This window comes from Neopelma chrysocephalum, unplaced genomic scaffold (assembly GCF_003984885.1).
Source record: "Neopelma chrysocephalum unplaced genomic scaffold, ASM398488v2 Primary Assembly neopelma1_321, whole genome shotgun sequence".
Lineage (NCBI taxonomy): Eukaryota > Metazoa > Chordata > Aves > Passeriformes > Pipridae > Neopelma > Neopelma chrysocephalum.
Window position 1 is genome coordinate 50,686 of NW_020897984.1, and position 14,291 is coordinate 64,976.

The 14,291-nt window shown below is 52.0% G+C and overlaps 2 protein-coding genes across 2 annotated transcripts in view; one reads left to right on the top strand and one right to left on the bottom strand.

Annotated features, from left to right (window-relative positions):
• The window catches only part of DNAH17 (dynein axonemal heavy chain 17), a 31,986-nt gene extending 30,978 nt beyond the window's left edge, over positions 1 to 1,008 (top strand). Inside the window, 1 exon segment of the mRNA XM_027705196.1 lies at positions 605 to 1,008. Coding sequence (XP_027560997.1) covers positions 605 to 852 — 248 coding nt within the window. The 3' untranslated portion in view covers positions 853 to 1,008.
• Positions 168 to 14,291, bottom strand: part of PGS1 (phosphatidylglycerophosphate synthase 1) — a 15,709-nt gene continuing 1,585 nt past the window's right edge. The window contains exons 2-10 of the mRNA XM_027705197.1: positions 11,929 to 12,118; positions 11,508 to 11,585; positions 10,530 to 10,629; positions 9,664 to 9,853; positions 9,206 to 9,384; positions 7,774 to 8,307; positions 4,204 to 4,352; positions 2,051 to 2,192; positions 168 to 786 (exon numbers count right to left, since the gene is read on the bottom strand). Coding sequence (XP_027560998.1) covers positions 2,073 to 2,192; positions 4,204 to 4,352; positions 7,774 to 8,307; positions 9,206 to 9,384; positions 9,664 to 9,853; positions 10,530 to 10,629; positions 11,508 to 11,585; positions 11,929 to 12,118 — 1,540 coding nt within the window. The 3' untranslated portion in view covers positions 168 to 786; positions 2,051 to 2,072. The remainder of the gene's footprint in view (positions 787 to 2,050; positions 2,193 to 4,203; positions 4,353 to 7,773; positions 8,308 to 9,205; positions 9,385 to 9,663; positions 9,854 to 10,529; positions 10,630 to 11,507; positions 11,586 to 11,928; positions 12,119 to 14,291) is intronic.

The following is a 14,291-nucleotide window of genomic DNA, read 5'->3' on the forward strand; positions in this document are numbered from 1 at the left end:
GCAGTAGGTCGGAGTGCAGAGCTTGGCTCCAGCTTAGACACCAGCTGAGGGCAGCACTGCCCGGATCACGCAGCCTTTACAAACCAGAAACTCGTGTTTTGGCCATTCAGGCTGCAGCTCATGAGCCCCAGGGCTGGGGTGGTTGGAGCCACGGGGCTCTAATGATGAAATATGTCACATTCTTATTTGATGTACGAGTAAGACAAATGGGAAAACTCAAACCTGTAATAATTACTGCTGAAATGAAGGGGAAGGAGGCAGTTCAGCAGAGGAGCTGAGGGGTCCCCTTGGACAAGAGCACAGAGCACACGGGACAGTGTGTGGTAGATCCCACCACGGCCAGTTCACCTTCAGCTCTGCAATTCCCATGCAAAGCCGTGCTGAAGGGAGGGGTGGGGACAGAATTTATTCAGACATCCCACACACAGTAAGGCAAATGCAGTCCTGGGTCACAGTGAGTTGAGGACACGTCAGCCCTGACCACTACTGAGCCACTCTACCCAACCTCCATCCTCCAGTTCCCCCCCATCAGTAGTTGTGACCAAAGCCCTGCAGTGAGAGCCCGGGCCTGGGAGAGTCCCCCAACACCAATGTCCCGTTGCAGGGGCGCGCTGGGACGTGGCCTCGGGGACGATTGCTGACGCTCTGCTGAAGGAGCTGACGCCCACCATGCCGGTGATCCTGCTCAGAGCCATCCCCGTGGACCGCGTGGACACCACCAACGTCTACGAATGTCCCGTCTATAAGACACGGATGCGAGGGCCCACCTACGTCTGGACCTTCAACCTGAAGACAAAAGAAAAAGCCGCCAAGTGGGTCCTGGCTGGTGTGGCTCTGCTCCTGGAGGCCTGAATTTTAATGTCAATGGAAAACAGCAAATGCTTTTACTTGTAAAAGCCTCCAAGTTGTGTAATTCAGAACCGTTTTAGCAAAGTATCAATAAAAGCAGTGCTGGCAGTGCTGCCGTGTGGACCCTGCTCTTGCAGCACTCGGGGTTCTCAGGGCGGATACTGGTTTTCCACTGGTGGTTTGTGACGCGGCGCTGGGGGGGAGCCAGACCACCGTGGGAAGCCAAACGGAACAACTGCACACAAGTGGCCGACTCCTTTCCCTCTCCTGGCTCTCTGTCTTCCCACAGCTCTTTGTGGGATGGCTCAGTGCAAACTGAGCAGAAACTCCTCACTCCAGGCACAGAGCACGTGTCTGGCTGGAGCAGACAGGAGAAGAAAGGTGCAGATTTAGCCCCGTTCACCCCACTCCACCTCCACAGCCCAGGGAAGGTCCAGCTGAAAACAGGTCGCTCTCTGAGGTACATTATTTCTATTTCTAGGGTACAGCACCTACTCTGTCCTTTCTTTACAACAAATCATTTGTATCAGCAGTAACACACGTTAGGGCCAAGGCCTGTCCCTTTAGCATAAATCAATTCACCAAAATCCCACCCTGTGAAATATTTGAACACAATTAGTACTAAAATACAGTTGCCTAAAGCTTCCCTCCCAGCTCATGGTCAGAGAAGCCCAAAGGGCAGGCATGGAGAGCTGCTCATTTCTTTATAGAGCAGCAGCATTTATTATCAGTTACCACTGAGCTTCACAATTACCATCAGCCTTTCTTAGGTGCCAGAAATTCTGTTTGTGGCACTATCAGATCAGAACCCCCTGCTCATACCCCACCAATGACAGAGAGCAGCCCCAGAAATTATTCAAGATAAAACAAACACAGTCCTTCTCCACAAAACTCTGAAAGGGACATTTCAGAAATGGGAGTTTTATTTCCATGCATGGAAAATACCCCTGTATGGGTCATGGGAAATAACCCTGTATGGGTTCTCAGTACAACCCTTCCAGGAGTTTTAGTAGATGAAACTCAATCTGGACCCGAGCACGTCCCAATCCATGGCAGTCAGTATCTCAGAGGAAATGAGAGGTGCCTGGTTTTCCCCACATCATCTGTGTGTCCATTGTCTCTTTCTTCCATGTAACAAAGCACTACAGCTGTTCACTGCAGTCAGTGCAATATAAATTCCCCATAATGGCAGCAAACTCACCCAAAGCAGCAGATTTCTTCTTTCAAAAGAAATTCTTGATCAGAGGTGTCACCAGCTTCACCCACAGCTTCACATAACGATTTGGCTGCTCAAACGTCGATGTTGAGACCACACCTGAGCAGAGGTAAAGCTGTTCCTGCTCCTAAACAGGGAAAGAAACATCATGGCAGTAAATCTCAAGTGTTGAATTATATAACGGTCTTTAAGAGAAGTGAATTCTCATCTAGAGCTGGCCAGGGATCCTGCCAAAAGGCTGCATCATTTCTCCTCAAGAATTAGCAATTTAAACTCTACAGACAGCAAGGGCAGAGGGTTTTGCCTTTTTGTGCCCCACAGTTGCAAGAGCTGAGCTTCAGTTTCAGAAAACTCCTCAATCCCTGGCTGTAATTGCCAGCAGAGGAAACCTCACCCAACCCTCCTGGGACCGGCTCTTTCTAGACACAGCTCAGGCGTTTTCAGATGAATGTGCAGCCGTGATCTCAGCTAAATTACCAGAAACACTCGGGCCCCCGCAGCGAGTACCCGACTGCTGAGGGAGGAAATGAACCACCCTGCTGATAACACACGCTCCCAGCACGTGAGAGCAGCGCTCTGAGCACAGGTGAGCGGGTTCATTAGCACAGCCAGGCAGCTTTCAGGAGCTGCAGGCAAACAAGGAGCAGAGCAGGTCCTGGAACTCTGCTCAGCGTCTTTTTTCATTAGTGAAGCTGTCACAAACAGCAGAAAATACTCTGCACTACTTAAATTCGGGGTGGAACAGGTAAGCAGGAACCAAGCACTGGAAAGTAACACCAAAAAGAAGAACCAACAACAGAAGGAAGACATTCATGTGCTAATTCACCCTAATTTTAGAGCATCAAATGCTCCAAGAGCTACAGTCAGCCCTGCTGTGCAGATCCTGCTCCACGGCCACGCAATACAGCGAGGACTGAGCGCTGGAGGCAAGGCCAGTTCCCTGAATCAAGCTCAGTCCATTCAGAGGAGCATCCAGACACCCAGACCACTCACATTTCTTCCCAAATCTCAGCAAGCATTTTTAAAATGGAACTAAATGTTACACAGACAAAGTGATTTCATGGCAGCATCCCAGGAACGGATTAAGTCTTCCAAAAAAGACCACAGAAAGTAAACACCCAGCCCATCTCAGAATCAGCTTCCAGCAATCGGGAATGGTTTAAAGCCCTTTGAATGAGATCACTGCAGCCCTGTGTGAGAAAATTCCTTTGTGTCACATTTCCATTGATTCTCCCCTTCCATTAGAAACAAGCAGAGGCAAGATATGAACTGAAATATTCAAGCAACTCTTCCAGTAATAGAATCGTTTTTGATTAGATAGACTCTGACTCATCCCAGGGAAGAGCCCTGATGCAAGAGGGCAATTCCCATTGATCTTGCAGACAACTCTGCCAGGACCTGCCTCACAGAGTGCATTTCTGAGGTCCCCAGGTCACACAGAGGCACCAAATGGATCTGCTTTGTTGCAGAGCACTACAGGAGAAACAACTTGGGACAGTCAGTTCTAGCAGAAGATTCGGAGTCAAGACAGTTAGAGAACCAGGCAGGATTTGGAGCAGGACCAGAACTGCTGAGCACTCCAAGCTGCCTAATTAAATCAAAAACAGCACAGAAAAACCCTGGGACACTGAACATCAAACCAGTGAAAAATTATTGTGTCAATATTATATAATGTTATATTATTATTCAAGATATGAATTATGTCATAGAACTCCATGGGCAACCCAACCAGCTCAGAAATCCTCTTCTAGTCCAAGTTCAGCCATTCCAAAGGCCTGGTGTCATTACCTCAGAGCACAGCACAGCCTTGGCAATGCCCAAATGCTGGGATTAAGGCCCAGAAGGTGCAGTGTGGTCGGTGAGCAGAGCAGCCAGAGGCTCTCTGAATGCACTCCCGGTATCCGAGGTCACTGGGGACACACATTCCTTCCTGTTACGGCCTCACTTCCCAGCACTGGGCACTCAGAGCAGGCAGCTCATCAATAGTCACTTCACTGACAGCTCCTCAGGACTCCTCACGCTCCAGCAGCTTTTGAGTTATTATAGCTGGATGCTTTTATTGCCACTGCGTCATCAGCGTTCCCTGTGTGACCCAGAAGCACAACATCCCCGCTGCCTCCCCAGAATCCACTGCTTACCTGATGGAGCTGCTGCTGCAAGGCTTTATTTTCTGTCACTATTGCAACCTGGGCTTCCAAGTCACGATGCACTGATCGATACCCAAAATTCGGAGAGCCAATCAGGGTCAGGCAGGGCAGGTCACTCCCTGCCAGGTACAGCCAGAGGCCTGTGGGAGAAACGAGAGGAGAGGCAGCGTGGCAGCCTGAGGGGACAGCCAAGGTGGGCTCACACTGTCCCTTCACTCAGAGGGAATTAAACCCATTAAACGTGGATTATAGACTCTGTACAGGACCCCCAGAGCATCAGGCAGCCCAGCAGAGCCCACAGGGCCTTGACACTGCATGTTACTCAGGGGGTGCCAAGGCACGGCCCAAACCCTGCCCCTCAGAGTGCCCTGACCAGGGGTGCAGCACCCTCAGAGAACCCCGAGGACACACTGTCCCAAAATAGCTCAGGACAAGTCCCTGTCACTGCATTAGAGGCTGTTTTGCACCATGGTAAATCTCAGAAACACTGAAAGAAGACAAACAGCTTTTCAGTGAAGGAACCGGCCCCAGAGCCCCAGGCAGACAGGCCAGGTCTGTCCAGCCTGTCCCAGAGACCAAGCACCTTCCTGGGACTGTGGCATGACCCTGCTCTGACAGGTGAATTCACGTGAAATAGAGACTCAGAAGACAAGTGCAAATTATTTCACCACCTCACTTCCTGAGCAGCCACCGGGGATGAGATGAGACTCTTGCCAGGGCACCTGGTCCCTGCAGCCACTCACCATCACAGCTCCCACAGCTCTGCCCACACAGAGAGCAGGCGGGACACAGCCCAGGACGGATTTTCAAGGCAAAGATGGAAACAACACATTATTCTCAAACACACCACTGCAGCAGGGCAGGAAGGAACAGCCACAGGAGAGCCGGGACTGCTGCCAAGAAGAGGCTGCATGGCCACTCTGTGCACAAATGGAGCCGGGAAGCATTTGCTCTCCTCAGCACGGCCCTGGGTGGGTCCCTGGTAGAGGCTTATCCCCATGGCCAGTCACAAACTGCAACAAAGAACCCGTAGCATAGAAACCGCCTCAGCCTTAAAATAGCAGCAAGTTTCCTAACTCAGCCCCAGAGCAGTTCCAAGAATGCCTTGAGTAAGATGCTGCCGATTCACCGCCAGTTCCTGTAACCTCCTCCCCGCCCCCACAGCACACACTCACAGAGCTGGCACTGCCCTAAGGCCACAGCACCCCGGCCCCCGTGGGCTCACCCCACCACAGAGGGGCCAGAGAGCCCATTGTGGGCTCCAGGAGCCACAGGGAAGCCACTTGTGTGGCACAGAGATTTGGCACGTTCTGTCACCAAACAGGACCCTACCAGGAGCTCTTTGGTGCCTGACCAGCTGCTGGCCGGACCTCTGCCCAGGCAGTAGCCACAAGGAACAGGTTCCTCGCCTTCCCAAGTGTCCTGTGGTGCTGTTTTTATGGCCACCTGGCAGGATCTGCTCAAACAGTGACTCACCTTTCCAGAAAGGGGAAGTGCAGCTTCCCAGCACCAGTCAATAGCAGTAATAGGGTTTATCTCCCAGCACAGAGCCACCTGTCCAGCACCCTGCCACCAGCACTTGCCTGGAAGAGACCCTGAACCCAAGGGACATACCCATGTCACTCACACCACCATAGCTGGGATCACAGCAGAGCACAGGTAGGCTTCAGGTGCTGGCAGTCCTGCTGACACGGGCACCGTGGCTGTGCTGAGCTCTGCTCCACCTGCACTGCACTGCTACACCTGCACAGCACCCAACACACCCAGGACAGTCGTCCCTGAGGACAGACATCCCTGGGGACACACCACTTGATGCTGTGTGTGCAGATATAAATGCTTGAAGGGGAGCGGGAGGGGTCTGCAGCACAGCTACAGTGTTTAAGGTATGGCAGCTGGACCCTGTGGGAGACTAAAGGGAGCCTCAGCCCACAGAGGAAGCACCAGTGGGCACTATTGGCTGCTGGGGATCTCATGTCCTCGGCCAGAAGCCAGGTTCCATGTGCTCCCTGTACCCCCGCTCTTCATATCTCCAAGGTTTCTCCCTTCCTTCTTCCATCCTTGTCCTCTCTGCCACACACACCATGTGACTCCTGCAGAAGGAAACCCAGCGAATAAAGCATGTGCCAAGTGCAGAGCATGCCAGAGAAGGAGCTACACACTGATCCTCCCAGCACTCTGAAGAGGAATGAAAACACGAAGCAAATGTCTCCAACTGTCCCCCTGCCAGGCACTGGAGCCGCTGAACTCCAAGCCTTGCATCCCCCTCCCAGCGAACACCACACAGCAGAGAGAGCCCAGAGCACCACCCCAGGAGGCACTGCTGGCCCAAACAGGACCAATGGCCACAGGCACTTTGGTAGCTGAGAAAAGCAGCCCATGCTTCCGAGCTCAGCCCGTGCCAGATCACATCCCACGGGCAGCCAGTGATGCCCAGCACACACGGAACCTGCGAACCACAGGTCGCTCAAACAAGTGCTTCCTGGAGGACATGGGACACCCCAGACGGGCAGGAAGGCACCTCCCTTGGGCTGCCCTGCCTGAGACAAGGGTTTCCTTGTGCTGAGTTCCCAACAGCACTGAGGAGGAGCATGACACCAAGATCTGTTTGTGGTTTCAACACAGAGGCAGCCGGTAACACCTGTGGATTTTCAAGTCAAGAGAAGGCCGACTCAGCAGCTTTCCCTCCCCACCACCTCTGAGCCTTCCTCTGAGTATCCATGTGGGAAGCAGGGAGATGGAGGCATTCTCACAACCATTAAGAGCTGCTCTCCAAAAGAGGAACCTCTCCAATGACAGCCAATCACAGCCAAAACACTCTTATCCCATCTCCAATGCTCCAGTTCACAGCCAAACACTCCAATCGAGCACTGTGTTGAGCCTGTGAGAGCTGGGCACACTGTATCCAGCAGGAATGTGGGGTTTCCTACAGAAGACCCCGAGGACAGCATTCATTAACTCACTGCATCTGTTAGTCCATGTTCCTTCCTCAGCCCCTTCCCCTCTGGCTGCCCCGACTCTCAGATGCACACTCTGCAGTTCCTCACACACCACATCCCCTCTGTGCCACGCACAGGAGCTGCAACAAATCCCCCAGACCTGCTGCCAAGGGAACACGGTGGTCCCAGGAGCAGCTCCCCTCCTGCCCCTGTCCCAGACCCTGCTCCAGGGCTCCCAGCAGAGCCTGTGCTTCTGACTGCTGAAACCAGACCAAGGGCATGAGAAACTGCACCACAGCCCTGACTGCATCACCAACGCATCCAAATGCTTCCTTTTCTTTGCACCATGTTTCTCATCCAGGCAGTGCCACCACGGGGACAGCTCTTGCATCATCCCTGGGACTGTATCAAACCAGCAATCCAGAGGCAAGGCGTGACTGCACAGTTGTCCCCCAAGCAATCCAAGCCCTCCAGGTTTACGCAAGCAAGCTGTCGGGACCTTGGAGGAGTGTTTTGAAGGTTAAGCCCAGACTGGCACCCAGCCAGTCCCTCGCTCCTTGCGCAATCCAAACACGCAGCTCTCACACGCCCCTGAACAAGTCCCCTTGGGATAAGGACATCTTACCTTTGGCATGGAACGTCCACCCGGCACGGGAGTACTCCTGCAGCTGCACCCTCTCCTGCTGCTGCAGGTAGCAGACCTCGCTGTAAAACTGGTGTTCAATATAAACGTAGGCAGCAGGGATGGCACCTGCCACCCCCTTGGCACCAAAAAACCCATTGACCTCTGGCGAGGCCAGGAGGATCCGGTACTCGGCCCTCGTGCCCAGGATGAGGTCCATGTAGGCCTGAGTCAGGTTGAAGTAGCCAGTGGTGAGGTATATCCTGGCGTCCCGCTCAGCCTCGGTCAGCAGTGTCTCTGTGACCATCTCATCTATTTGAATACCAAAAGGTTTCATTTGGATTAAGGGATAGATCCAGGTGTCGGGTTCTGGCTTCAGACCCCCAGACGCTTGAGAGCCTTGCTGGGGTAACAGGGAGCTGCCTGGATGGCTGCTGTGGAAAGTCTTTGCATGAAGGAGCTCTTGCCGTGTCCGGGCAGAGTTGATGACCTCCATGACCCTCCGGTTGGCAATCTCACAGTAAGCCACCTTGTCTCCTGCAGGAAAACCCCGAGAGATGGTGTCTGAGACCGACAGGCACAGAGCTGTGTGTCACCCATTACATGCCAGGAAAAATACTGACAGGACACCTATATGGGAACAAACAGGAGCCAAAACAGAGCGGACACGACTCTCTGGCCCGAGGCCCAAACCATCTGTTTCAAGGTTGGCAGAGCTACGTCACAGAAGAGAAATATTCAGCAACTGGCAGCAGCCTGAAAAATCCTCTGAGAAAGGAAAGGATCAGGACAAGGCTAAAGTGGCAACAAAGAATGAGCTGGAACACACAAAGAAACCCCCGCCCCCAGCCCAAGCTTACATCACCCAGCAATGCAAGGCCAGGACAAAGCCTGATGACGCAATCAGCCTGGCACATCACTGCCCTCCTCTGCCCCCTTCGACGCTTGTTCCCGGCGTTCCTGATCCAATTCCCGTTTGATTCCAGGAACAAACACTACTACAAAACATTAACTGCCAACAATAGCACCACATTCATGAACCGCTCAGAACACACGCACCCAGAACACCCGAAACTGCAGCCGCTAATATCAGAAAAACCTCTCGGGAATTGAAGTTCTTGTTTAAGGTCAAAAGCAGCACATTTATGAGGAAGCACTGAGACAGTTGCAGATTTACTTCCAGCCTCTGCATGCCCTGCCAGATTAGCCTGTGATAGCCACTGTGCTGGGAAAACTCCGACAGACCCAGTCTCGAAACTTGAGCAATCTTGATTTTAATACTGGATGGCACAAAACAGGAAACCCCCCAATTTGAACAACTGTCAGGCACCCAGAAATTCCCAAGCGGATGGAGTTCAAGGCATCCTTAAACCCCAGCTGTCACTCCCTTCCTCTGGATACCATCACTCAACCAGGTGAGACAGCTCTCTCCTACCTTGGTATGGGTGTACCATCCCCTCCATCATCTGGACTGTGTCATCCCTCTGCAACTGCAGGGACACGTCTCCAATCGCGTCCACGAGCTCCGTGAAGAAGTCAGCGATCTCTGGAGAGTCCTGCAGCAGGACGTAGCGGTCCTGCCGGTTGGTGAAGTACAGATCACTCAGGTTTGCGCTGAAGAGAAAGGCAAGAGCTGAGTTCAGAGTATGGGCACAGGATCCTCAACCCCCCAGCCCAGGCTACAAGAGATCTTTCTTTTTTTCCCCTCTAAGAAAGACTCTCTTTCATCTGAGAATCTCATACAGAAGAGGTGCAGTTGCTCTCCCATCTCAGAAAAGCAATAAAAGGATTACGGTGGAAAGTCCAGATGTTCAGACAACTCTGGCAGCACAGACACCCTGCCCAAATCCCAGCAAAAGGAGCCATGCCAGGGCTGGAGGCAGCAGGACTCACCCACTCAGGATCACATTGTCATCAAAGAGATACACCTTGATGTGCTGCAGCCCAATGGTCTCATTGAAACGCTCTGGAATCAGGAGCCGGAGGAGTCCCCGCAAGTTTGGGGTGTGGAAGAGGGACACACGGACCCTCTCGGGAAATCGCTGCAGCAACGGGATCAGCATTGTCCGAGAATTCTTCCTGCCTGGGGGAGAAGGGGAGTTTCACACAAGGATCACACAGATGGGACACACCATGGCACAGCTCCATGTCACAGTTACAGGGGGAGCACCCATCCCATTCCATCCTATCTGCTGCCACTTCACTGGTTTTCCCTTTTTTGGTTTTTTTCCAAATCACTTTCATTGGTGCTACGTCAGTATTGAAAGCAACATCCAGAACTGTAAGTTCATGGATGAATGGGCCTTGGAATCAGTCACAGAGCAGGTCTGACACCTTTCAAGCTTTTCAATCAAGCCTCACCAGCACTGGTAACACATCTGCAAGAGTCACTGCAGAGGTTCCTGATTCTGTGTGCTGCTTCCAACAATTCCAACAATTCCCACTCTCCTTTCAAAATGAAAATGTTAGTGAGCATGAGGCATAAGGGCAAATGCACTGAGAAGTGAACCAAGCAAGAATGCATAAGTTGCCCAGAGCAGTTTGGCCCTTCTTGCTCCTACCACCTATTTTTGGAGAAAAGCAGCTCAGCTTGAAGATTTTCTGGGAATGTGCAGCTCTAGAATGCAAAAGGCAAATACTGAAAGGTGCATGATTTAAGCAAGTATGTCCAATTGGCCAAGACAGCCTCTGTGAAAAAAACAGTTCCTCCAGCCTAACAGTAAAATCAGGCTCTGACAAAAGCAAAGCACAATTCCTACCCCGGGAGCCCCTGGTGTAGTCCAGGAGGATGGAAACTCTGAGGTCGGGTGAGCCTTTTGCTTGCAGAGATTTCTCCAGCGTTTCTTCTAAGCAATCCACCTGCAGAGAGAGTTCTCTCCTCATTACAAAAGCAAATAAAGCTTTGCAAGAGAAGTGCTCAGCAGCAGGAGGCTGTGGCCAGGACAGCTCCCACGCCCTGGTGTGAGTCCTTCCTTCTTGTGCCAAGCACAGCCGGCTCAGCCTTTGCCTCTGCCAGCCTGGCAGCTTCAGTCAGCCTAAAGCCACAGATCAAAGGGCCTCAGTTTTACATGCCCACATTCTTCAGGCCTCCCAAGAGCAATTAATATTAGCAGAAAAAATCCCAACATCATTCCCAAATCACAGATTTGCATCACCAAAGACAAACCTTGGTAGGAGTTCACTGCAGAGGCTGTTTTATTCTTTAACTACAAGGCTGTTTGTCACATGCAAATTCAAATCCTGTGTGCAAGCCCAGACAAAGCTGGGCACAAATTCTGTGCAGGCTCCGTCCACCTTCACCCTGCCAGAGAATTTGCATCCTAACACCAGAACCTGACCAAGGTCAGGCTTCTCCCCAAAGCCCTTGGCAATAATGATTTGTTTGCAGAGGGAAGAATGGAAAAGGCAAAGCTGACCTTGGTCTCAAATGCAGAAAGACAATCCTGAATCTATGTTCTGCACCTGGAGCACCAAACACAACACTCTACACCTATAGCTGGAATCATGTTCTAGAAAATGCCAGGGAAAACCAGATTGCTATGATGCAGGTTCTGCAAAGCCCCCTGAGCACTATGAACACCAGGTCCCCTCTGACAGGCCCAGGCTCACTCTCCCCTGAGGAAGTGCAGCAGTTCCCTGGCTCTGTACCAAGTCTAAATCAGAAATGCCCAGTGCCTCCCTTCCACACCCCTCCCCTGCACTCCCTTCCTGCCCTTCCCAAAGCCCTCCACACTCACCAGCTCCTGCTCAAGGAGCCCTGTTCCCAGGTACAGTGAGGCCATCACCACCCGCTGCTTGGCTGCTTTGATCTGCACCTGGCAGGAGCAGAAAACAAGTTGAGTTCCCCGCTGGGTCCCGAGGAGCCCTCGGCCCAGGCCCAGCAGTGCCCCAGGAGGATCCTTCAGCCCCATCTCCACACTCCGGCCTAGAGGGAGGAAAGGGTGACACAGGGACAGGGCTGACACAGGGGGCTCTGCAGAGTCACAGCAGCACCATTGCTGCAGCCGAAATTCAAGGAAGAAATCAGTGCTTTCTGGGAAACTGAGGAACTCATTCCCTGCAGCTACAACTATTCCATAAAAGAGCAGTTACCAGGCAGCAGCTGCAACACTGGGACTGTATCAAAACCATTCCCATAACTTGGAGCCCACGCCTTACCTTCAGGAGCTCATAGAATTCTGCAGGGGACGAAAGCACCTTGACATGTGAGCTGGAGATCCCAAACTCTGGGACCAGATTCCCGATCCACTGGAACCTGTGTGCTCCTTCTGGACAGAGCGAACACGGTGGGGCTGTGATCACTGGAACAGGAGGGGTGAGCAGTGGGGCCAGAAGGAGCCATGATGATCTGTGGAAATAAAGATGGAGAAATTCTTTATGGTGGAGGTTTTCCTTCCCTCAAAGCCTCCAAGGAGGTAAAGCAAGAGCCGCAGTCAGGGTCAATACATGGCAGGGATCCACAGTGGCAAGAATGCCTTTCCCCTTCCATAATCCCAGCTGGATCACCAAAGCCAAATGCAGAAACAGAAACACAGGAAAAGATGGCAGAACAGATCTGAACATCACCAACTCTTTCCCCAAGCTGGCAGGGAGATGAGGAGAAACAACTCCTTCTTCAGGACAACATGGGAGAGGGAGGAGGTCGGGAGCTGCAGAAGCTCAGGGTGTGGGTGCTCAGGTGTCTGGTGGTGTGGCAGTGGTGCCACCTGTACCTGTAATCAGCCACTGCTGAATTACCTCCATTACACATCAGCATCAGCATCAGCCTGGCCATGGCCAACACTCCCCTCATGTCCAGCTTCATTCCCAGCTGGGCTGAAGTTGTTCCTGTTTCAGGTAAAGACGTTTAAAGATCACACTGCTCTAAAGAATAAAATGCCTCAATCCCTCAATTTTATCCAAAAATAGATCTGCAGCACACAAGACGCCCCAGTGCAAGCCCCAGCAAAGGCAGGGCAGTCACACCTCAAGAATGACCCACCAAAGGAGCAAGTGCATCACAGCAGTAACACGCCAAGAACCACCCCAGGGATCCATCCCTCTCCCTCAGTGCTGCCAGCATTCCACACAGGTACAGAGGAGGATCACAACTTCCCTTGCAAACCTCACAAAACCGTGAGGGAAACAGCAGGAAGCTCATTCTTCAAAAAGACACTTCAGAACAAATTTAATTTCCTTGAAATCACTTCAGGAAAAAACCAGCTTGCTGCCAGCGTCACGCTGGAGGTGACAGGAAGCAAGTGGCAACTTCTTCTCTCCAGAGGTTTCGCGCATGCAAATTCATCCAGTCATACAATAACCCCCAGCAGGACTCTGTCCACATGACAAAACCACATTTCAACACAATTAGCAGCAGCAGCTCCCATGAGATCCAGGAATCCACGAGCAAGGGACTGAACTGCATCCCCAGACCCGACAGGAACCGTTCCAGTCTGCAAACCCTGCTCGTGGGAGTCGGGCTTCTGGGGACAGAACCAGAGTGGATGGTCTCACCCCAGGAACAGCAGGCAGCCACCATCCTGTGGCCCATCCTGATGATTCCACTGCCACCACACACCACGAAGAAACTTGATTACAACCTTTACCAGAATTTGTTACAAGGAACTTTTGGGTTTTACCACAGTCCAGAGCCCAAATGACCACAGATTCCAGGAAGATGATTTCACTCATCTGGTTCATGATACAACCCTGGATCTTCACAAGATTTCCAAATACCCTTACAAGGAAACCAATTTGCAGTGGTGTTTCCTGGAAAATCCACAAGTTTGTCACTGACTATTCATCGCCACCAAAATCTGAGTCAATCTGTGCAGGAATTCCTGGGATGGCGGGTTTCAACAGATCATGTGGACTGGGCTCGGCCTGCACACCCAGAGGTGACACAGATCACCAGCACAAGCTGTAAAAAACAATGCAAATATCCCCTAAAAGGTGCCAAAAATATCAAAGCAGAACAGAAACACAAGAAATACCATTTTCCAGACACGTTCTCTTCGGTCTCTACAGAGCCTGAGTAGGACCTTTGCTCATGTCACGTCTCACAGGCCACAAACAGGGAGCAGATTCCCACTGCTCCATCATCATGAGGCAGCACAGCACACAGAACTACAGGGATTCACACTGGATCCAGAAATATGGGGTTTTTAAATGCACCAAATGCTTGGCCCACAGAGCAGTGGCACAGTCAGGCTCTAACCTGGTCCCGTGGGTCACAAACAACATGCTCTGGAATTATTCCCAGTGAGGAAGCAGCGGCAAATTTTACGTATTTTACAATAAAAATCAACAGAGATGATATTGCCCTCATTATGCCACTGGCCAATCCAATTACACCTCCAGAAGCCAGACCAGCAACCAAGCAGACACCTTCCAGAAACGTGATTCCCAGAAGCCATCTTCTGGCAAGGACTATTGGAATTGTGAGTCTGACTGCACCTGCCTGCCAAGGCCTGGGGCAGCTCTGGGGGCAGCTCTGGGGCAGCTCTGGGGGCAGCTCTGGGGGCAGCTCTGGGGGCAGCTCT